At 28.9% G+C, this 26598-nt stretch overlaps 1 protein-coding gene across 1 annotated transcript; it reads right to left on the minus strand.

The window, feature by feature from the left end:
- Positions 1-1709: 1709 nt before the first annotated feature.
- On the minus strand, positions 1710-24736 carry LOC112680544 (lipase member H-B). Its single transcript, XM_025550665.1, has 8 exons — positions 24478-24736; positions 24180-24365; positions 16493-16607; positions 13293-13438; positions 12046-12291; positions 6043-6240; positions 2278-2443; positions 1710-2125 (listed from the first exon to the last, which is right to left on the minus strand). The coding sequence occupies exons 2-8, from the start codon at positions 24241-24243 to the stop codon at positions 2068-2070; spliced, it is 993 nt and encodes a 330-aa protein (XP_025406450.1). The 5' UTR covers positions 24244-24365; positions 24478-24736; the 3' UTR covers positions 1710-2067.
- Positions 24737-26598: the final 1862 nt, after the last annotated feature.

Below are 26598 nucleotides of genomic sequence, written 5' to 3' on the forward strand. Positions count from 1 at the left end.
TCTAAACATTTAATTTTAAATGCTAATTTTTTTTTATAATATTTTTTATTTACAATAATTGAGTATAATTGTTATTTTGTTATGATATTCGAATCGTGTTGTCTCTTGATTTATTTTTTTTTAATTTTATTGTGAAATTTTTAAATGTATGCCTGAAGTTGGTTCCCTGCCTATGTCGAATCGAATTCGAGCCTATCACCAAATTTAATAACTTTTTAATTACTACTCGTATCCGACATCAAACAATTTGTAACTAAACAGTTTCCGAGAAAATTCAAATTTAATATCTGAGGGCTAAGTTTTTATTAATTTTCTATAGCAATACTTATTATAATATATATTTAAAATATGAGATTTTATAATATTAAAATTACATATGAAGTATGAATTAATAATTATATTATTCTATTATTATTATAAGTACAAATGAAGGATGATTTACAACCATATGAAATAAATTAATGTGTTTTTTCTCCGTACTTTCGTATCTAGTTATTTATGAGTTTTGAAGCTTTTTTTCTAAAGGGCTCGAAACCCGGAAGCCTCTCCGAAAATATATCACTGCTGACAGATATTTACAGTTTTAATGTACACGCTTTAAGCGTTTTGTAGTTCAATTTTTAACAATGAAAACTTGAAAAATCTATGAAAACTATATGAGTTATGCAGCATATGGTATTATTAAAATATATTCTATTCAACACCTGTATGATAAGCGTGTTTTTTTGGTTTAGTCTTCAGAAACTATTTCGAAACAATCGATTATCGATGTTTGATGAAGACCGTTTTTTGCAATTTAACAATTTGTAAGTGAATATTTTAGCAAAACATCATTCTAACAATCCGTTTGCTGGAAGCACTATCGCCAAAAACACGATTATTGTTATAAACGAAACGATTGCGATGTTGATAGTATTTTTTAGTGATGCACAACGATATCGAATTTTAACAGGGGTGGATCTAGCAATATGAGGAGGAGGAGGAGGGCTAATTTGTATTCACATAAAAAAAAAACATTTTTAATTTTAGTAAATAAATATGTATAATAGGTATAATATTTTTAAAATGATAAAATATGAAAAATTAATTGGTTCATTAGTCTTTTGACTAATCTTCAATTAAATACATACATATTTAGTATCTATTGCATACTTAAATAATATATAACACATCTAAAGGGAAGTTCAAGCTCTTTAGCCCTCCTTCTTTTGATACTAGCCTGTATTTCGATATCGATATCGGACCAATTTATTTTATTACAAGAATACTCGAATGCAAATTTAACAACCGTCACTTACGTGCAATTATAGGTATAGTCGATAACATTTTAAAAGGGAAAACTCCTTTTTTGTTTGAATACTTACACTTTTTTTTTTCAAAATTATTTTATAAAGAGGGACATATTATTTTTTAATTGTCTCACTAGATTTTTCTATTTAATAACGTTATTTGACTTAATATTCGTATTTCATACCTACGCGCAGTGGTGTTACCATAGGGTATATTACATATATGTCGTACCTATACACTCACATAATTTTGAAAATGTACGGGTATACTACGTATACTTTCAAGTCTCAAGAACTTCGCGGAGAAGTATTAATTGTAATCAATTTTATTGGTTTTAATTTTAGCCTTATTTTGTAATAGATATTCAGTTTTCCTTAGGACGATTCACCATATGAAATAATTATTGACAGCATAGGAACTATGTATTTATGATGGTAGTTATCAATTTATTTAAAAAATTTTAATTTCTATTTCTGTACAAAATAAAAATGTCCATATTCAGCCACTTGTCGGCATTGTATTACTACCTATCATCAATATTGATGAAAACATCATTGCCTACATGTTATAATAATGTCATAACTCGTACAGCATTAAAGTATGATTGTAATTAATAAAAAGTATCCAATAAATGTATTCTGAATAATTAATTTAAATAATAGTATTCATGAATACTTTACAAGTCTGTATTACAGTATGTAATATCACATTATACAGTATGTTAATATGTCTACCTTGGCGTGTTTATGTTTTTACACCTGTTGGAGGTGTTACGGTTTAATCGAATGGACACGATTTGCTGTTTCGCATTTTAATGCAATACGTTCCCCGAGCGCTGAAACATAACAAAACTAAAATATAATTATTCGTTATAACTCGAATATAGCTGATTCAGGAGTTTAAAATGTTTTATTGTATAATTTACTAGGAAAACAACAGTATAAAGTCATTTCCGCATTTATTCATAGTACAAATAGATTATATTACTTGTCTGGAGTGTGGAATCCCATGGATACACGGACATCTTTGGTATAAAACGGAGGCAATGGTTGACAGGTGGAGGAACAGGGTATGCCTCGGTGGCGTTTACCTCTTTCAGAAATGGAAGCCGCGTAGAAGCAAGCACTCAAGAAGTGACTACACCGAGCGCGGCCTAGACAGAACAGAGCAAAATAAAAATAATTATTAAAATACCCAGCTGACGGGCGATCAATGTTAACAGATTTGTAATGTTAAAATGCATATATAGTATAAGCGTTTAACATTTTAACTAAATATATTTTTTCCGCAAGCACAACTAAAATGCAGTAAAAGCCACCATTTAACCCTATTTTTAATTTACATTTTGCATAGATATTGTGTACTATGCATTAAAAATAGACCCTATATTGTTAACGCACGTGTCACATGTGTATAATGTTATAATAATATTATGTTTGTCAGGGGTGGACGCAAGAAGGAGGGAAACTTCCACGAAATGTCAGACATTAAACCGAAAATAATAACTACTAAAGTACTGACTTAACATAAGGGTATAGTATCAAATAACCTAACCTCGTTATTTTTTCGGCATTCGTTCCCGTAAATTTCGTCCATGTACGAATGAGTACCATAAGTGTGCAATACTTACCCACCGCAATCAACCACCATGGTCTGTTAAAAATAAAATATGTTACATAGTTCAAAGTAAATGATTTATTTAAATTTGATTTTAAATGTCCAGCATATATTGCATTGATATCACATTGAAAATTATAATAAATACGTCTGTTATTGGGTTGAAATCAACCTTCGCGTTAAGAATGGAATGTAAAGGAAGAGACTTATCCTTTTCGAATAATTTCAGTATTATATGATTGTACTTACTTGTTGTATCTTTAATAATTTTTATAATATTATGTGTCTTAAACGTATAATTTTCGTGACACTTTTTATTCTTTAAATTGTTCTACATAATACCAAAGTATATGTCCTGTGAGTGTATTATTCGATTGTTCTTTACGCCGTCTTTCACGAAAAAAGTTAGTTAAAAAAAAAAAAAGAAATAAGTAGGTAATATTAATAGGGTTTATTATGAAAAATGTATGGTTGAAATGAATCAATTTAAGTAGATACCTGCTTGAAACATATGAGTAACCGTTTTAAAGGTAAACCTTTAAAGAAGATGCTTTTTAAATAATTTATCATAAATTTTATTGTAATTAATTAAAATAATTTTAAATATTTTTATATTTTTTAATTGAACACTAAACACATAAAAATCACATTTTTATTACACATATACAGAAGGATAATTTATACATGTGTAAGGTTTTTGCGTTAACGAGTAATACAAATTTACGCAAAATAGTAATCATTTTTGTTAATTTACACAAATTAGTAGGTACCACCCAAATTGTTTTATTGAAAATAAAAAATGTATACTCGAATTCAGGTGGGACGAGAGATTTTAGAAATTTCTTATAACATTGAAATATTCAATAGGTACCTGTTATCGGTATACCTACTGTGGGCTGTGCATACGATTATAATACGTGATAAAAGTTGTTCACGGAACAAGGACTGTAGTAAAGAATAAAAAAAAAAATTCGAAAATCAAACGAACTTCTATAAATTTGAAAACGTAATAATTTCATGAGTATCTTAATCTCTATTACCATAATATTTACGCATCAACTAACCCACCACCCACTGTGCGTTAGCCCAGGTGTAAGCATCTCCATACCAGTTGTAATTTACCCAAGTAATGAATTTATTTTATAGAATTAAATCTTATCGTATCAGAAAGTTATTCTGTAAAACAATAAAATAATTGGCGGGCCGCCAGTTGCCCACTCCTGGTTTAATTTAACTGAGTGCAAAAGTTAGAAGTTTTCATCTAGAATAATTTAATGTTATTCAATATTTTTTTTTTATCAATTGTTTTGCGTTTTAATTAAAAATTAATAAAATAATTTAATCATAAAATGTTTGATTGTGTACCTTTAAATAAGTAGTTATACTCTTGCTACTCTAGCTACTCTTGTAGAATTTGATGGTATAATATATTCATATTAAATTAATAAAATAATAAAATAGTAATTTGTAGCAAATTAAAATGTACTTTTAAGTTGAAATTATAATTATTAGGATAATGATAAAAAAAAGTCAGAAAAGTGGCGTCTTGAGTGTAACAAGAAAACTATTTCTTTATTCTTATTAAAATTTAACAGGTTGTATTATTATTCCCTTGCCTAGATTTAATTTTCACTCCACCACCAGATAACATGCCCCCCCATAGGAAATTCTTGGGCACGCCACTGGGTGTAGTATATTATTATAACTTATAAGTAGTTTTTTTTCAACACGAAACATTCAATTATAATTCAATATAATCAGATTTAAAAACAAATTATCTCACCATATACTTCATTTAATATAATTATGTAAAATATAGATAGTATGACTTTTTAATTGAAAGAATTTTAATATATTATTCTTTAATTTCTATGTATAAATATGTAACGGGTCAAATACTATAAGTCCGGATCGACGTATAATATCTGCAAGAAAAACTTACGTGGAAAATCATCCTACCTATTATGAATAATTCTAAGGCCTAAGGCACGTTTTATTCATAACAAATTCAATAGTATTATGCTATGTACATTTTTTTGTTTTTTCTCAGAAAACTGTATTCGTAATCAGATGTAATAATACGCTTGTAAAACGTGAGTTATTTGAGAAAAGATGAATGTTTCGTGTGAAAAAAATAATTAACACACTACCCTGCTTTATACATATACCAAATGTAGATACTATATACTAATAATGTACCTTACCAAAAAGCCGGAACGATTATACAGTTCATATCATCTACAACACCGCTGCACACAATACGTACATTATTGTTTCCACTCCGCGTAAATTAAGCTAGCCTTTTTTATATATGTATATAAATATATGTTACGATCAGAGATTAACAGTTAGACCTTAAGTGTAGATACGCTTCAGATTTCTTTAGGTCCTAAATTGTTTTGATTTTTCGATTTCTATCAAATACGAGTACACAATAACTGTAAAAATTCTGGGACGTGAAGAAAATTCTGAATTCCGTAAATTCTAAATAAATACTCTTATACTTGACAAGTGTTATAAAAATTGTGTTTTGTGTTTTTGTATATATTTTTAATATCGATGGAATATATAACTAACAAATATTTTACGTTCAGAAATAATATAATAAAATATATTAATACATATCATTGTTTTAAATATTTATTGTGATTTTTTACATTTTACTGAATTAATTGTGTACGGATGAGATTCAATGAATTACCAACATAATATGTATTTATATTGGTGTGAATTGCACTAGTTAAAAAAATCAAAATAATTTAGTATTTTAACATATAATTGAAATTTGAAGTGTACCTACATCTCCATTAGCATATAGTTACAAACGGTTAACTGGGACTGCTGACCGAATATCGGATCGTTTAACGTATATATTTATATAAATATAATATACATATGTATTGTATATATAGCATAACAATACGGATACCTTAATGCTGCAGGCGAATGTATATGTGTTACATATGCATGTGGTATTATAGTGATGCATAATTATAACACGAAAACAACAATTACAATAAAAGTTGTGTCACATGTGTGTATAATTATTTAAATATGTATAGTAAATGGTGACCCTACATCTTAATTGCACTAATGGATCGTTTTGCCAGACGGGCGACGAGCAATATTTATTACGGATATTCCTGGGCTCGTTCGCGCAGCTTGGTTGCAAGCGGCCGCCATTCACGCAGAAATCCACGTGTCCCACCTGCGGTACTTCGCCCAGGAAACCTGCGTTCGTGTGGATCACCTGCACCACTGTTGCGTCGTCTTTGGTCAATCGAAACTCTGCCGAACCGTACCTGTCTACCAACGGTCTGGCTGGATCGAGACCTGAAATTCATGACAAATCTTAGTGTTTAGAATAAGTGTTTCTTTGATATAACTTTTACATGATAAGATTATATACGTGTGTTGGATTATTCTTAAGAGAGGAAACATTTTTTTATTCAGGATTCGTTGCGTTCGGTACCATAGGAATACAATTTAGGGTGAGTTTATTCGTGTAATTTAACTCAATCCCTTTCTATGCCTAAAGGGGGTTACCAATTAATGACTTTTCAAATTTAACCCAAAAACTTTACCATATATTGTATAAAATGTACCTAATACGGTCTATGAAAAAATATCTATCGACTGATGTATCATATTATTATCATTCACTGCAGCGATCGTCACATTACAGTCGCATAATAATTAAAGAAAAGTCAAGCGTTAAGAAAAAATATGTACGAATGGAATTGGTAAAAATATTTTATGAAAAATTTGCCTAACGTATTTCTACAGTCCCCCAGTCCGTCTCTGTATGTTTTCCCATTTATAAAGTTTATCAATTAAGTAGATACACATATAGATTACTGTAAATTACGGTAACATATATTTTGCGTAAAATAGTTATGTTTACGATATTATTAATAATTATAGCATTTATGCCTAGCTCTATCGGATCGATCTTATACACATTCAAGAATAATTTTAATCATAACGAATATTATAAGACCAGAAAAGTTAAAATTTGTGTAAAATTTGCAAAATCTGTTATGGAGACGTGTGAAATTGTACTAGTAATTAACAAGGCTCGAAACTATAGGCATTTGCATATTTGTCTAGAAAGTGCATATTAAAATTCTGATTCGATACAAATTTGATTCATAGTATGTATATTTTAGACATAAAAATTGTTGTTGCATAATTTTGCTTATTTTATTACTTTTTGTACCAATTCACATATTTTGGGTTTAAGAACATTTATATGCATATTTCATGGATTTAACAACATTTTTTAAAATAATTTATAGTTTAATAATAAAATATTAGATACAGAACACCAAAATTCTAAGTTTTATAACGTTTGACAAAATAAATGAATTCATTAATGGCTATTATATATATTACTCCGGGCTCCCAAGGCACTTAACAATAATATTATAATCTTTATAGTACCGAGAACTCGTAATAGTGACCACCGCCGACCCGTATTTATTTTTATACAAATTTACCACTGTATTAATGTTTTGTAACATCACAAACAAATTGTATAACCATAGGTAATTCGTAAACAATTATGTGTAACCATCAGGTTATCAGCTTATACACAATATTATTTCTGTTCGTTATAATATTGCATACATCTGCATGCAAGCGACTTTATTGTATACACTACAGTGGCGTATATAGGTTTTCATTTCGGAGGGAACCGATCATATATTTGATTTTTGGGTGGAAGGGAAGGAGGAAGCACACTATTACAAAAAACATTACTTTAACACTATAAGACTTCTCGATTGTCTTTACACCATCAGAGAAATAAGAAACTCAATTTTTTTAATGATTTATTATTTTTTAAAAGTATAAAAATTACATTGTAATAAACAAATTTTTTATTAGGGTCACTCAAAATTCTCCACATATTTTCTTAAAAGAATAAACATATTTGATAAAAATAAAATTTTAAATTATCGCATAAGCAACATTCTCAGTGTTGCGACAAATTTTCGGAAACCCCAGCATTAAAACATATCCATATTAAAAATAACAATCTTTAACAATGGTGTTTCTCATTTCGGAGGGGGCCCGGGCCCCTTCGGCCCCCCATAAATAGGCCCCTGGCACACTAGTCAGTAGTCAGTTTATTAGTTTTTAAGCAATTATTTTCCAATTTTTTACTGCATATTATACCGCATATTTTGATGTTTTTTAACGCACATTTTAGTTTTTTATAGAGCATAAAGTTCCGAGCCTTGGTAATTAATATTGATTGACACGTTATCTCCCCGAGAGTAGCACGCAAGTATCGATTAAGAATCGTCTTATAATAAATGTATAGGTATAGTGATTTAGTATAATCGTATTTCAGGTGAAATCTATACTAATTTAATCTAATATTGTTTATATGAAATATTTTTACTGCATTTTTTTTTTAATTACTTTTGCAACAGCGTTCATTAAAAAAAACAATATACAGTTATATTTTTACAACTTAGGTATCAGAGTTTCGTGAGTTAAATTAATTTTTACTGATTAAAATAGTTTTTGTGTACGTATAATTGCAGTATCCAATCCAGAATATTTAAGATCAACTGAATATTATTCAAACTTCAACTATTTTTCGATTTACATCTTGATCTAAATTCTAGTTACATACATTTTGTATCTCCCTTAACCGAACTAAATTTACAATCAAGTTTTAATGCAGACTTAAAAGAAACTAAACTTATTCTTAGTTTTATTAATTAATAATGTTTCAATAAACTTGAAAAAAAACCCTTAAATTATGTTCGGGACAAAGGACCAAAGTTGATACCTCAAGTCCTCCCTACACTATATTCATCACTGATGTGTAGAGCCAGTCTAAATATACCAAACATGTATCCTTAGCGTGGAAAGATACTTGCAGAAAATAGTTACGGGATGTCTTAGGTTAACGCCTACGTACAATTTATCTTTATATTTTACAGCAGGCATAGCTCCAACTGAAATTAGAAGACACGTCACCACCGACATAGAAAAAAAAAACCAAACAAATAAAGGAAGAAAGACAACCGATTTTCGAACATGAAATCACAAGTATAAGACTTTAGTCCCAAAGAAACTTCATACACATAGCAAAAGAACTGCACGAACCTGTATAAAAAGAAAGGTTACAAAGGTGTTAAAATGAGCTACAACCAGAAGAATCGATTTAGCCTACACACAACAATTTCTGTTGGGATGGAATTTACCATGGCCTCCGTGGAAAACCTTTAATAGTTTAATATCCAGAGTGGCATGGACTAAATCTAACATGGAAAAATAAGGTTTTAGTGAAGAAGACGAAACTTGCAAATGCAGAGAACGACAGACCGATGAATACCTTTTGTCATGCTATAGAGGTGGTTATGACATACATATATATCACTAGTTGTAGTACAACATATATAATGTTGCCAAATATGCAATTTATATTAGATGTATCAAATTATATTTATTAGTAAATTAATTTTATGATTTAAATATTTGCTTGTATTTTTTATTTTTATATTTGTTTATTTTAGTTTTATTTATATTTTTTTAATTTAACTATGTTATTAATATTATTGTTATTGGTATTATAAAATCGAACTTGACAAGAAGAATTACTGATGTTCTAGACATATTAATTTTAATTTTTTTATTTATCTATACATTTTCTAATAAAATCTTTCATATAAAATTATCAAATATGTAGGCAAGTGAATGTAAACGATATATGTTGTGTTGATATTATTACACCAATATTGACCACTGGGTACTAAAGGAACATAATATGCCTACATAGTTGATTTTGAACATCGCATATACCCGGGTTTTCTAAAATAAAAATATAAATAAATGACATACTTCATAATGTGGCGTCTGGTGAGACAAACTTAAAAAAAAAAAAAAACTAAACAAAAAACAACTATACATTATTATGTATGAGCTAATGATAATGATAATGGTAATAACCGTTCGCAGAAAACTGGAAAGTTTTTAGAAATATGTCATGACACTCAAAACCTAATGCCGAATTCACAGTCATGGGTCTACGAGAAACGGAAATATAATAAAAATGGATATCTTTCGGAATAATTATAATAATTGGCGATATAAATCTTAATATTAGATAGTAGGTCACGTCTTCTGCACACGTGACCCATTACCAGAACAGAACAGGTTTTACCAGAAATCCATGTCGTTGTATCTTCGTAGTTCATACATACACATGTCTCTATAGTGGGTCATACATATACTATTTTCGAGATCAAGTTTAAACTTTAACCTTGTGCCATGACGCATATTCAAAAATTTAAGAATTATAATCACCTGGGGGGATAGTAATATTACGATGTTACAAAAGAGGAATGGCAAAGATGAAAACTAATAGTCTACACTGCACACGTAGTAAATGAGATGTAGAAATCATCAGTTAAAACATTCGCTTACGTTGTTTTACAGGTTTTCCTTAGTATAACAGTTATATGGCCTTAATTTTACGTAATAATCAAATAAGAACGGGAATTCCCTCTACGTACTGAAAATCAAAAAATTAATTGTTTTTAAAAACAATATATTTAAGATGCACATACATGTGCAGACATTGATGATGAGTTTAAAACAGGTTTTATCAATTTGAAGAAATCAATCAAAAGTAAATATAAAAATTAATATACTTAGTGTCATTTCTTCGTCAAAAGTAATTTAATATGACTATGTGTATAAGTAATAAAAAAAACGTACTTTCAACAGTATAATCATATGCATAGTATAGTTATAGCTCAATATTTTGTATTAAGTTTTTACAATATACATAACTTAATCTTTAAGCTTAACGTTAGGGGGTTAGGGGTAGGAACTATAGTAGTACAACAAATCAAAATTGAGGTAACTAGAAATAAATTGTATTTTATTTTTAGGTCATTCAAATAATGAAAACATGAAATATCTAATAATAATATAAAATGTGTTTAAAAATTATACAAATAATTTATAAATTTATAATTAAACTTTATCGTTTCTTTTATGAGGATGTAAGCTCATGTTGGTTTATCTTTATCTATCTAACGTGTAGCATATCAAAATCATGTTTTATAGACTCAAATTACGGCATTGATGTTAGATTTAGTGTATAAACTCATATAATGACATTTTAGGAGAAAATATTTTTTTAAGCATTTTTATAACATATTTTATTTTGTATAATGTCAACTAATAAAGAAACTAGTTTTTTACAACCTATATAGTAAGTACTATAATTACAGCCCTCTATAACTGCATGGACGAATAAGAACAATAAAAATTAAAGTATTGTTAGAACGTATAGATAGTAAGTATTAAAACTATAAAGATCACAAAATAAAAATAAAAAAATTACCTACATTATTGGTTCCGAAATAACTTTATCTTGTTGGCATTTCAAAATGTGACTAGTTTTCTCCTCGAAATTGATCAATTGTAAATATTATAATAATACGTAAAAAACTGTTGCTATTTGTTTTTTCGCTGGAGTGATAGTAAAATACAAATGACACACATTGAGTAAGACTGCATTAGTGCGGATGGAGTGCAAAAGTTATTTTAGCAAAAATTTAAAATAATGAAAGTATGCCAGATACCATACGAAGGAGAGAAAAGTTGAAGAAGAAGATAAATGTATCTGAAAATACAAATACTTTCGATATTCATACTGCGTATCCTGTTTATCATAAAAAACAATTTGTTCAGAATTAATTATGAACTTATTTTTCATTATTTAAAAATTCATTTTTTACGGTGTAATATAATTATTTATAAAATTGTAATATTGTGAGCCTAAACCACAACTTTTGGTTTCCACAAGATCCCTTGTATCTTCTGAATATTGATTACTAGGGTGGTTATAGTTTTCTTATGTGCTTAAACTTTTAGTCATTAAAAATAAAACTTTAGAAAATATAATTTTGATAATACCTAATTTTAAGGAGCTATATACTATGCGTAACACATGAATCGAAATGTCTATATATGAAACAAATATAATGCTTTACTGTTAGATTCTGACGTTGTATACCCATTATTGTTTAAATTTTTCTTTTTTTCTGTTTTCAATGCTGTTGAAAAATGATTAACTGTGACCGGCGCGTCAACAGGATTTTGACTTACCTATGATTTTGTGCTGTCTATGGGTCAAATGGTTGCTCATCATGCCGCATATGTGTGCTCCGAGACTGTGGCCGACACAGTGTATGTTGTGTGCCGAAGCCCCGGAATATGTGAGATGGGCGTAGAACTGGGCTGTGCATTGGGCCACCAGCCTAGTGTTGCTCAGCGACGACAGATAACACGGAAAGAACGAAAGCTGTTCCCAGTCCACCGTGAACACGTTGAAGTCTTTTCGTTTCAGGTACGCTACGCAAAATTAAAGCATTAACATAAACATAGTTCACATTATTATTATTTCCCCTCGAAATCGTCTACAATAATTAGATTTACGCGTGGAAACCGTTTTAATAGAATTTAAAACGTACACTGTACTCTTTATGGAAATTAGAAATCTCTATTCGCTACACCAGTCGTGTAAGCAAACAGTGCAGATGATGGCAACCCTATTCGCTACGGATATATCATAAATGATGTTAGATATTCATCAAGTTTAATAACTTTGAGTGAGTCTTGCATTTTGTCACGTTAAACGTGGTCGAGCTGTTATAGTTACACAGTAATCGGAAGCGGCCAGTGTGGTTTAAACCGTGTTACGTCGGTCACGATTCAATGTACTAGGTATACCACGAGTGAGTGCCCGTATATAATAATATGTTATTTATAGTTTTAATTTCGAAAAACGGAACTATAATATATACATTCGTATTCACATAAACGAATAAAGAAGACCGAGACGTCTTATTTTTTTGTTTTTAACGAAATAATTACTTCAAGTTAAGACGCAGGCCTGATAAATATATAATATCTAACGCAGGATATCTGATGTACACTAAATATGAATAATATGTTTTAAAATTAGCAAAATTCAATACGTTCTAGGATAAAAAGTTAGAAATCAGTAAAGTCATAATCGTTAATTTTTTTTTGTGTGTTTATGCCAACAGTTTTAAATTTAAAATCATTGGTTACAATGGATCAAAAAGAAATTAATAATTAATGCATTAACTACAACTCGTAAACATATAAATTAGTCATATTTTAATTGTCGGGTTTGCTCACGATTTGTCTACGGCGTTTGGACGTTGTGGTAAAACCTTACAATTATAATTATTTCACTAGACATACTATGTGCATTGCGATGGATAAGTTTCGTTAAAAATAATAATAATAATAATAATAATAATAAAAAAAATTAAAAAAATCTATAGTTATACCAATAGAATCGTGTTCGTATTTATATCACTAACCATTTCTAATGATCGTCATCGGGGTCTTGCTTTCTGTTCCGTTGAAACCGTGAATAATAATGACATTTCTTTTGCTAGGATCCCAACCGCTATAACGAAGTGAGTTTTTGTTTCTTACGTCTATTATTTTTTTTCGTCTAGCATCGCTGTAAGAAATAAATATGAGTTCTTATTAAAACCGGGATAGCAATATTATAATAAACACAATTTAAAATGTTTATTTTATTTAATTTAAATTATATACATCTAAAAAATTGTAAATATGATATTAATCTACTTTGCTTTGTAATAAAATCCATAAAGAGGGAAATTTAAGTATCTGACGTATAATTATAGTAATAAGTTACTCATTCAGCTGCAGCGTTCTACACCAGTGAAACAATATCAGTATTATAAATATAGTTACATGTATTCTTATTATGAGTCGAGGACAATTACATGTACACATGAAAATGATTTTTCCAGTCAATACTTTCTAATAATGATAACATTTATATTGTAAAAATGTTTTCGGTTCATATCAATAAAAGTAACATTGGAACTTAAACATTTTTTCAAAACTTTCCAACGTTGCTATTTGAATTATGTTATTCATTTGTAATATTTTATTACACTAGTTGTTAGTAATAACAACTAGTTAGTAATAACGGTCTAATGTTTTCCGACGAATAGTTAACAATGAAGCACATTTTTCCTGCGAAAGTAATACGTTTTGAAATATATGAATGTAGATAACAACTTGAAATGTTATTCCTTATTTAGCAAATACTTCAAAAGTATTTATCTAGGATTTAGTAGTAAACTTTTAAAAATAAAATGGAAAGTGCAGTCTTGAATTTTTAATAATATATTATATCAAATCTACCGAATTGGAAACGGTATAGTTAGTGCCTGTTATATTTTCAAGAAATGGCGTGATATACCTTGAATAATATACCCGCGAAAATAATACGTTAACAATATCACTCTCGTTTATTGGATCAAAGTGGCTGATTTGTTACACTTTTGATCACAATGTGCTCCAATTGAGTGGTGTTTATTGATTGCATATATTCCAATATACGAAAAAAATGACAGAATCAGATTTTCCGCAGTTCATTTCAATATAATGTAATTGAATATATCGTCATTATAATAAATGCGTCATTAAAAATAACAACAATATAATAAATTTAACAATACGATATAAGTAAGAATGAAATAAACGCTATATTATCGATTTTTAAATGTTTACCGTTGAATTCTTTGTAGTAAGACTCATAAATTATACATATTTGTAATGTATACGCAGGGAATACATAACCATGTATACCAAAGGTATGTAAGATCAATTTATTTTAATTTTTTTTTTTTTTTTTTTTTTATTGAAACTTTGTAGATTTACAGTTTATTTCAATATTTACAAATTAGAAATTAGAGATAACAACGTAATGCACAATTATTTAACAAAAATATTATATCGCACATTTAATTTACAATAATTGAGTCTGATAAAATGGACAGACCAGCCTCAAGAATGAAGGATAATATTCGGAATATAATGATTTCAGATTTGAATTAAAAATATAAAGAAGAGTTAATTGGATGTTTTGATATTTCAAAAAACTAAAAAGAACTAAACGATTACAGGATAATGAAGGGTAACTAAAAATAATGTGGGAGAGATCACAAATTACTTCCTCGGGTTGTTTAGTACAATAAGGAGAACCGTTTAGAGAGAGTTTATAGGTATGGGAAGGAAGTAAATAATGACCAACCCATAAACGGCTATATTGTATAATTGACAATCTGGATAATTTTAGATTATTAAACCAGGTTTTTTTTAATATGTTGGGAATAACACTTTTATATTTTGAGGCAAAATTAGCAGGAAGATTATTCCAATATGAGGACCAAAGATAATTAATATGTTGACGCAGGATTGGGAGAAAGTCAGAAAAAGGGATCTTACAAGGAGAAGTCAAAGAGATAGTAGAAGTGGACTTAGCCAGACTGTCAGCAATTTCATTACTACGGGTATCCGAATGATTGGGCGTCCAAAGAAATTTGATGGTAAACTTAGCTTGGTTAAGAGAGAACAAAATATTCTTTATGCGGAGGATAAGAGGAGAAATATGGAGACTGAAAGAATAACTAATTAACGACTGCAAACATGAAATTGAATCAGAGACAATTAAAAAACTATTAAGGGGTAGGAAAGAGATGAGTATAAGAACTTCAATAATAGCAAAACATTCGGCAAAAAAAGAAGAATCCCCCAATTCTTCTTATTTTTCTATCTTCATTCCCCCAAATGATTGTTGAAATAACGAATAAATAAATTAGGGTTCGTAAACGAATAACCTGCTGAAAGAGGGGAAAATGAATCATCAGTGAAGACTAAAATGAATAAAGGGAAATTATCATTAATATAATCGAGAAAAAATTATTGACAGTGGAAGAGGGAAGGCATTTTAACGGATTTGAATAAGGGCCTAGAAAGCAAGGTTTTATATGTATATTGACATAGGGTTGATATAGAAGAGATGAATAAGAAAGATCAGAGCAAGGGAGTAATTTTGAGGTGAAAATATACTCGGGAAGGGAGGAAAACGAATAAGCAGTGAGTGAAAGAATAGGAAGTGATTTTTGAACATAGCACCAATTAAGAAATAAGGAGAAAAAAGTGTCAAAAATAATAGAGTTGGAGTTTGAGAAGGATTTAAAGAGAAACTTTCCAGCTAACCAGCGACATCTGATATTAAATGGGAGAGAAACGGTTTCAATTTATTAAATTATCAATTATGTTATCAATTTATTTTTATTATTATTTTTACAAAAACAAAAACTAATAACACAGTTCATCCAAAGGTTTGAAATATATTGTTTCTTATAAAAGATAGAATAAAACTAATCTAATAGAAAAAAGTATGAAAATAAGACAAATATACAATTTATGTTTACAAAATTATCATAACCAACTATTAACTTCAGTGTTTTTAGTACTTGAAGGGATTTTATTGATTAATTCTTTATCAAAATCAACAGTTATCTAATAAAGCATTTATTTTGGTACATGAAATTCGTTTTAAATAAAACCCTTAACCTAATTAAAATACGAGATATCCTTAACATTAAACACCATGGTATCATAATATTCCGTTTCCTTGAAATAGACAATAGCTTGAAAATTATTCAATGCAGCGTGAAATTCATCTTACCTGGAGTACAAAAAAATTTTGATATCCATATCTGGACATTGGTCCGTTCTTTTCATCACACATTTCAAGTAATTTAAACTCAACAGTGCGTTATTTTGTAGTAAACACAATGCAACTGAAAACAAATAAATACAATATTATTTTATTTTGTTTTAATAAACGTATATTTTTAGTTATATTAATATTTCAGAGCAACGTAAAACAAATGAATTATTTTAAAACCGGAGTCATCGCAATTAATATCGTTGTTATTTCAAATATTTATTACGTATACAATACTAATTAAACATATTCACTTATATGCTATATTCTTTGTATTCTTTTGGATTTTGTTTTATCATTTATTATATTACTTTTAATGTTAAGCTAAATTCTGTTTGTATAAATTATAGATAAAGTTTGTACCACTCGATCGTTTTTAGTGAGTTACGTCATAGGTAAATTGAGACCCGAAACACTAGAAAAAATTTGGTCATTTTATTGGAGATCTATTGTTATCGAAATATGAATATATCACTTTAATATAACATTTTTTTAGCTTTTTTTTTCGCAAAGTTGTATAAAATAATTTTTCCAAGCTCATTGAATTTGCTTTCTTAAATTTATTAGATGAGGGAAAAGAAAGCTATTTTAAATGTTTCTCTTTTAAGACAGATAAAACTAATAAACTCCATTTTACTTTACAGTTTCTATAATCCATTAAACTTTACATTTGTATAATTTTATTTTTAGTTTAAACTAACAAGATAGTTTAACATGATATACTACACAAGTAATTAAGATAAATTAAACCGTTTGATGTGCTTTGGTTGAACTAATCAATAACATAAATACTTATTGTATATTTATTTAATATTCGAAATATTTTCCTAATCTTTCAGTTTCTTGTTTATAGCTAATGTGCATTGATGACTCACGGATCAAGTTGAATAATTCAGCTAGTTAATTATATTATTACTACATATGTATATGTATAATGTGTTTATTTATAAAATGTTCTACAATGTAGGATGATCCACGAACATTTTACTACATAATTATTGCTATATTTGGTGGGAATAAATATATCTAGTTCACTTGCAGGATGTGTAAATATAAACATATTTAATGGTACACGTAAATTTCTATACAGATACGAGTAGATGGTATAAACATATTTTGAAAACTCGTATTATGCTATTATAACCATCGGTATAGTGATCATTATTTATAAACATGGTAGGTACCTGACCGAGTGTAGAGTATTCACATGACTCATTAAAAGAACAATAATCGTATGATGAATAACTGGAGCGCAACTTTTGAAAACCACGATATAATTATATACCACATGCTGAAGCATAAATCGCCTTAAACATACAGAGTGCTCGCAATAAGATGTCAAAAACTCATGTGTTTCTGGTAAAAATAAAAGTCAACGATATGTCTTACTCTCGGTAAAAGTATCCACAATAAATCGATTCTAAAAGGAACAAACAATCGAGCTGTAGGAATTTTCTAGTTTGAACTAAGATTAGTGTGTTATATTTATACAGGTACTCCAAGTACTGGGAATTTAGAAAAATATAAAATAAAACCACAAGAACATCCTTCGACAATCATCTGCAATTCGAGTGGAAGAAGTTTTTGCAAAAGGAGTTCGAGTTATTGTGCGTATCGACCGCACAACAAATAATGATACATAGACTTCGTCGAATAATAACGGAACCGGTCTTGAAATTATACTTCGGTCCAGCCACGAAATCATAATAATGTTACAAATATTGAACTGAACGAGCCGTACTGGACTCTTGATACTGAAACGGAATATTTTTTCGGCATATTTTACTAAACATCTTTCTTACGGTTATATGTACGTATACGCGCACGTGCATGTGAAATAAAATAAAATTGTACAGAGTTTCTGGTTTTCTAAAACGAAGATCGAATGTTTATCGGTCGTTAAATACGATAATAACGATCAGAGTGAATAACACGCATTGTAAATACTAAGCTATATAAACGGTATTAAAATGCTTATGTGGCTATATCATTGCTGATCCGTAGAGATGGAACGTATATCCTGAAACGGACTATTCGACTGGTTCATCACCGATGCCGACCGATGCCGTATGAGTATAGTATTGGATGATGGACAGAAGATAAAATTATAAACTATATAGTCCATCGTAAATATCACGTTATTGCTAGTATAAAAGGAGGGTCAAGGCATTAATTATAAAACATAATACCGTGCGACGACTTCGTAAAACGACAAGTGTATAAAAACGGCAATGATCGATTGATGGACATTATTTCGAAAAGGGAAAAAAACCTATGGAATGAAGAAAAACACAATTTTATATGCGCGCCGCGCGATACGTCTCTTCTCGTATATGACCCGATTTTGTGCAACAGCAGGATAAGTCGTATTAGAGAAGACGAAAAGTGAACGTTTGCGGAATCTGTATTCGGAAAGAGCGCACGCGTGTGAGGTGAAAACAACGTTTCTGCCCTTAGGCTTGTATATATTATTATTATCAGACTTTATTTTATTTTTATTTCTTACACGACTTTAGAGTGAAATCAAACCGGTCTTTATAAATGTGTCCATTTGACCGAGAACCTAGTCGCGTCGTTTATTATTTATACACATAATTCTTATTCGTCGTTCTTAAGAATGTTTTGACCGCCACCTTATCAGCAGGGACGTGCAGTTAGGGTTCGGTCACGCACAGAGAAGGGGAACAATATTGGTTTCTTTTTATTTTAATCAAATAGTCGTTTGATGTTTACGTTTGTCATTTGTACATACAGCATTTAGTTATAGCTACACTACGTACCTGCAGGCTGTAAGCGATACGTGCGGAAACTTAAACGATAGTCAACAATTATTACTAATTTACTCTTTAGAGTCTTAATATGAAGGGTACAAATGAAAGGTACACGCTATATACGCTTTTCACGTGCGGTTAAAGCACTTATTATCAATAACGTCCATCAAACTCCGTAGTAAAATATTTCTTCAAAAATTAGTCTTCGGTATTAGACTCGAGTATATTATGTTGTGATGATAAGCTATTTGATAGTTAATTTCAATTTTTTTAGTACGTCGGTTAATAAAATAAATAAAAAAAAGTATTGTCAATAGTTGTTTTTAAACAATAAATTGAGTGCAAACCAAAACTTAATAATTTCCAAGTATAAAGAATTTTATTTTTACATTCCAAAAACATACTAATTTTTAGTATAGTTTAGGGTTTTTATTAGTTTCATACATTTTAGTACCCATTTTATTGTTATAGGAAATTTTGTACGCAGAATGGTGTAATACATTATAAACGTCTATTTGACATGTTATACATATCACAGTCGCCCATTACTTCAAGTTGCATAAATCAAATATGGGGGTTCTCATTATTGTATACGGCTGCTGGGGGAAAAATGTGAAATCGCAACAATTTAGTTTTATACAATGTACACAAGACACGCGTCATAGTGATAATACACTCGGACATGAATAAAACATTTGTATGTATATATATATATATCCACAAAAAAATTACTTCGGAGAAGTAAAAAAGGCTTTCTGTGCGCAAATTGAAGTGATTGGGAGATAACATTTTGATTTTAATAAATAAGTGAAATCAATCTCAAAATGCTGTGCCAAAAAGGCCCATTGTTGAAAAAGTAGAATTTGGAGCTTAATAAAGAAATGATATCAATATCCAAATTCTGTGCCTCAACTTGAAAAAATATCAATTCACAACAATTCCAAGCTGTTCAACTGTACAAACATTGAAAAACAAATAATTGAGTTAACTCCGATTTATTATACGCCATTCTTGCTATCGGATCGGGTCGATTCATACGTTTGTTTGCTGTTTCTTCTTGGTGTTTCTTAAGCACAGAAAGGAATCTCTAGAGAGACTCTTCGATATGGTCGAGTTCTCCTATAAATTCATCCATAACGTGTTACATTCGTAATTGTAAATTGTTATTACAGTTCATTGAAAACCTTCATAATCTCAATTTTCACGGGCGAAATTATAGCGTAACACGGTTGACTGACTGTGGCTATCTCATAATGTGCGTAATGCGCTTTGAGTGTAAGATTTTTACCGGATTGCATCTGTTTCTCAGGTAAACGCATGTGATGCAAGCGTGTTTGATCATAAATCGGACACAACAATAAAATAAGCATACCTCCGTTATAAATAATATTATCGGTACGAGTAAGCGCGCACGGGTGGGACACGTCGTATCGAACACAGCGGCCGATGGTTGCGCAACCGGTGGTTAATTTTGACGCCCTCGACGTGGTGCGCTCGCGCGTACACTGTTGATCGATTGAACAGCGAACCGCGCGTTTTTTTTAGTGCCGCGATAAATGTCACCACCGCGACAATAATAACAACCGTTCGCACGCGCATAAACAAACTTTATCCGATTCGCCGCGTTAAACGGCCGCGTCAGCCGTCCGTGCAAGTTTATGGTAACAGTTAATGACCGCGCGGCGCGTGGGCAAAAGTGAAAACAACCATCGACGACCGGGTAAACCACGTTATTAGCGAGCAAACGCAAGTGATATATGATACACACGTGTGTACCATGTACGCTCGCGTTACGTGTTACGCTCGTATTATTTGTATTTCGTTTGTTTTTTCCTAATCATACCCAACGCTCATGTCGTGGATAATTATCACCATAATCGACGGGGAACTAATTTTTATACGGTTCGAACACTGGAAGTGGTTGCCGACACACCGTAAATGCAAAACGGCTCGGGAATAATCGCTGTACGATATAATCAAATGAAGTCCCAGTGCGCATGTATGCGGATTCGTTACACCGTCTGTCCGGCGTTCGCCGCCGTATTGGGTTAAGGTTGATCTTAAACACCGTATATAACATATACGTGTACATTAAACACACGCACATTTTATCGATTACACTCTTGTTACAATCAATTAAACGATATCGATTTGGTTTGCAACGGCTTACAGTTGTACGTTAAAAAACACAATAGTGCATATCTAACCTCACGATAACACGTAAACAATTCACAGGTCCGTAGTATCGATGTTATTCAAATCCCATTGTTTTAATTTACAATTTAATACTTTTTTTTTGTCTTCGATCATTTTTATAAACGTTACTGTCGATAAATACATGACTACTGGCTTAATAAGCTTCATACAATTAATATTTTCACACACGTTGTCGGAAATGTTGTTTTGATAAATTCATTTAAACAACGAAACATATTTATTTAATATTTTTTAGACTATTTTATATTCATGTAAATTGCCAATGATCAATAAGTCATTAATTTAAAATTAAAATTTAGATATTTAGAATGAAAAACTGATTATAAGTTAAATAGAAACTAATTATATTTCTCAAATGTACTAAAAATATTATTTTTTTAAATGCATTCGTTCGATTTTTGTTAACTACATATGTATAGGTATTCAATATATTCTGACTGTTAAGTAACACAATTTCCAGACATTTCAGAAGGAAAATATTTATATTTTTTTTTTATTCACCAAGTGTAATTATAAAATGATGACACCATTTTCAATAATAGGATTTTAATTATTTTTGTACTACATTTTTATTGTAATTAATAACTTATTACTCATAATATTTTCCATTTAACGACTGTTAATTATAATTAATTGTTTATTTTTACATATAATATACTATTTTTAATAATTAAATTAAAATCAAGTGTGTCATGTAATCACTTTTGAATGCTTAAAAACTTAATAATTGATATTTTTTTATTAATATTTGAAATAATCGTTATGGGCAATTTGTACAAAGACAAAAATATCGAATATTATTAAATTTTTAAATTTGAAAAAACTAAATTACTAATAAGAGAAAAATCTCATACAGTTTTTTAATTTAATACAATATCTCTTAATTATATTTTAATTTCTTTTATCTAACATTAACAATTAGTGTATAAATTACATTTTATCAATTGTTTATAAATAAATTATATATATATAGATGAATATGTATAATTTACTTAAAAGTTTAATACATTTATTTTTAACATCATCGATCAAATAGCTAAAGGTTATTTATAAAATCAATAAAAAAAAATTCTATACCATTTAATAATACATCAAAAATCACCCAAGAAGCATATAAAATGTATTTGAACATATTATAGTATAAAAAACTATCGAAAAAGAAATATTCTTGACAAAATCAGTTGTTTGAAATAGTTTTTTCTTGACGGTGGTATATAATGATATTAAATGCATGATCTCGATTTACAGAAAAAAATTTTAAAAATAAAAAGAACATAATTTGGTGACAAATTGTAAAGGGATAAAGACAATTAAATAGATAAAAATTGTATTTTAAAAAGTCTAAGAATAATCTTTCCCTTTAACAATAACATTTTGGGTAGGAAGTTGGCCTAGAAATAATATAATAATATAATATAAATAATATACTATTATGTTAACCGTAGTCTTTTTCCCTTGCCGTCGTTCTGGTATTTCATCACTACTCGCCACCGGACCAACTTTACTGGGAGTGAAGTCCGCGTATATAATAATTCTCTACTTAGAGAAGAGGGTACAAGTACTAAACTCCATTTTATCCTCCCAAGTGAAAAATATATCAACAAAGACCTCTAACAATCGTTTCGTCAGGAACAAAAAAATGTTAATTGTTGTTAACGATAAACAAAGAGAAAATTAACTGTCGTATCAATATTCATTGAGAACAAAACAATGATTGATGTTGATACATTTTTTCATACATAAAAATATTATAAATTATGCCATTTGAAATGTCTTAATTTTTCTAGACGTATTGCAATAAATAATAAGTATATATTATACCAACAAATAAATATTACATTTATTTATATTTATTTTTTTTTTATTAGGTAGTAAATACGTTCACAGACAAATTCAGTAACGACTATAACAATATTAAATTAATTTTGAAAAAGTTATTTTAATTCATTTAACTTGATCGATATGCATGATTTTGGCATTTCAGTGGAACCTTAGATAATTTGATTAGAACTACCCGAGATAAGGTCTTATGCTCGAAAATAATTAAAACTAAGTATATTTAAACTGCTAAATAATATAAGGGTAATAGGAATATTATAAATTGACAAAATCAAACTAATTTCTGGTGTTAAAAAAATATAATAAACAGTATATAGTGAGAAATAAACATTATTTGAAGTAAAATATTGTTATTTCACTTTATATTTTTATGTAAATTATATTTTTCATTATTTAATTGAAATTATTTATTCAATTCTTTTTTTATCAATATAATTTTTATCGGTTAAAATTAAGTTACTTGATTGTGATAAAAAGTAATTTAATTGTTATTTAAACGTAGTTTTAAATGTTTACATGAGAACATATAATCATTGTAAGAAAATGTACTCGTATTATTTAGAAAATATATTAATTTTTTTTGAATTTTTACTCACCAAAAAAAAATATTGTAAAAAATATACGCATACGTATTGAGAATATTAATATTATTTAATAGTGCATTAATTGTAACATATAAATTCGTGAAAACTATTTTTAACTTTATTTTATATCAAACTAGACTAGATTGCTCATTTACGTTTTATGTAAGCAAGTAAAAACTAAAATTCCATATGTATTATTAAGTAAATCAATATTATATTTTACTAAATATTTACCTGGTATATAAGTGAGGCCAATGAAAAACGTTAAAATGTTTATTCCTCGGTAATTGCATTTCATTTTTGGTATTATTATGGTCTAATGTTATTGTCTCTGAGGCCATTTATTTAATATAAGAGACGAGAAAAAAATTGAAAAAGTTTCATTCCTCATTTGACATCCCATTTGAATATATTATTATCCTAATTAATAAAGGAAACAAAATAAAAATTATAGTTATTGAATAATATATACGGCGGAAATGTGATATTAATAAAACATTATCGGGGAAAACTTAAGTGAACCAATGATTACCTTTTGACATTTAGATTCTTGCGACGGATCGAAAACGACGAAAACACTAAACAATATATCCAATATCACCGACCGAGGTTAAGTAATATACGAACACTTCAAAATATTTCACGTTAAAACGACTCTCGATTAAATGAAAATATAAACAAACAATAGAAGATGATACAAATACGGATTTATAATTTATATTTGTAATTAATTTAAAACGTGCGCTCGTAGTCCGCTGCACCTGAATGTCAAACCGTTTGTAAAAGTAAAATTATATACCAACATGTGCCGTGTCGGTTAGAAGCTATCCGGAGTGTGTGTTGAGTGGGATTCGTATACCTATAGCTGCTGCCTAGATTTTGGTTGAAGAGTCCACTGGAACGTTGTTATACTTTCCAGTGCGCTCAGGTTTTATTTTCTTTTTTTTTATGAAACAAAAGTATATTTACAATCTGTAATAATATTATACAATAAGTATATTTGGTAATATGTGTGCTCTAGTTATTATTACACTTAACAGCGAAACAATTGAGTGATTTATTATTATTATTATTATTATTAATAATATCATATTATTACGTAGTTGAACAAAAAGATCGTGATCAATATGATTAGATAAATACGCTTTTCAGTACTATAGATTTATGTCAATAACATTATACTAATAGTTGAAAATAGTTTGAATCGCATACATTTCGGTGAGATTGAATGATTTGAATTCCAATAAGACTGTTTATTTTATATTATATAATTTGATAAGAATGTCCTTTTGAATTCAATGTGTCAACAGAAATACTTGTAAACTTTCCATGAGTTTAATCGGGGATGATTTAGGGACTTATATGTCTCAAAATTAATAATAGTCCTCTCACATAAAAATAACTATTAAAAAATAATTTATTGTAGAACGGAAAAATTTTTTCCTAGTTTTTCTTTTGTATGTTTGTGTGTGTTTATTCAATATTATTAAAGCCATTCTTATTATATTTAAATACTTTTAACAGACATTTTATATTACTAAATAATATACATATATATCTTTGCATGATTTATATTTTCAATATTTTATAAATATTGCATAAAATCGTACAATTATAAGCATTAAACATGCCGGGATAGTATAAATAAATATTATGATAATTGATTATTGATCATAAACAGATTATAAAATATAAAATATAATCACAGTCAACAGTAACTAGATTAAAACCTCGTTAAGACGGAACTTTGGTAAGCCCCGTTGGAAACCCCATTAAGACGGAAAATGTCTTTGGTCCCGTTTCAAATACATAATTAATTCATCCCACCTAGACGAAAACCTCATTAAACTGGAAACGGGCACTACTACACTTTTAGTACCAGAATTAAAATATATAAGTTCTTACTTATCGTTTTTGGATTCACAATAAGCCCTCCAATAGTTGGTTGATGATTACTTAACAGAAAAAATATATTTAATAACTGCTTATTATACTTGTACATTTTTACCATGTACAGCTTACCGTTATGGGACGCGCAAACGGATAAAACTATAACATTCTTCAAATATATCAAAATATAACGTATTTTTATTTGTCAGATATATCAACATTTTGCTCTTTACTAGCTTGCGTTTTGAGATCAATATTTCATAAAATATTTCAAATTATTTATGATAAGGCACACATATCTATATTAATAACGCTGAGGAAAAATGTATCATTTATTAATATAAAATTTATAAATATCACTTAGTACTATTTATCAGTAGCGGCTCATAGTAAATATTCTAGGGAGACATAAATTATTTAACACACACTCCATACAACAACGAACAAAAAAAAGAACCGGATGGGCCTCGCTCTGCTGTATAGTATGGGTGGAGTGCACCTCGTTTATAGGATAGGTCATTACAATGGATTTGTTAAATCTGAATGCAATGATAGGTATCATTGTATATGAATAACGATTCTGAACGGAGATGATTAGTTAGATATACATAAAAAAAATATTATTATATATATTATTATTTTATTATAATAATCTTATAAATAGAAAGCAGTCTTCCAAAAATTTTCTATTTGAATATAATTTCTATATAAATATCCTATACAACTATATTTAATTAACAAAAAATTAGTCAAAACGGCTCTT

The sequence above is a fragment of the Sipha flava genome, unplaced genomic scaffold (assembly GCF_003268045.1).
Source record: "Sipha flava isolate LNK unplaced genomic scaffold, YSA_version1 177_pilon_pilon, whole genome shotgun sequence".
Lineage (NCBI taxonomy): Eukaryota > Metazoa > Arthropoda > Insecta > Hemiptera > Aphididae > Sipha > Sipha flava.

Bases quoted from the DNA above. Each gene is read 5' to 3' on its own strand.
- LOC112680544 (XM_025550665.1), bottom strand. From the start codon at position 24,243: ATGAAATGCAATTACCGAGGAATAAACATTTTAACGTTTTTCATTGGC. The intron at 6,241-12,045 runs GTAAGTCAAAAT...CATGAATTTCAG, and splicing joins TAGACAGCACAAAATCATAG to GTCTCGATCCAGCCAGACCG. The intron at 2,126-2,277 runs GTAATATAATCT...GTTATGTTTCAG, and splicing joins GGATTCCACACTCCAGACAA to CGCTCGGGGAACGTATTGCA.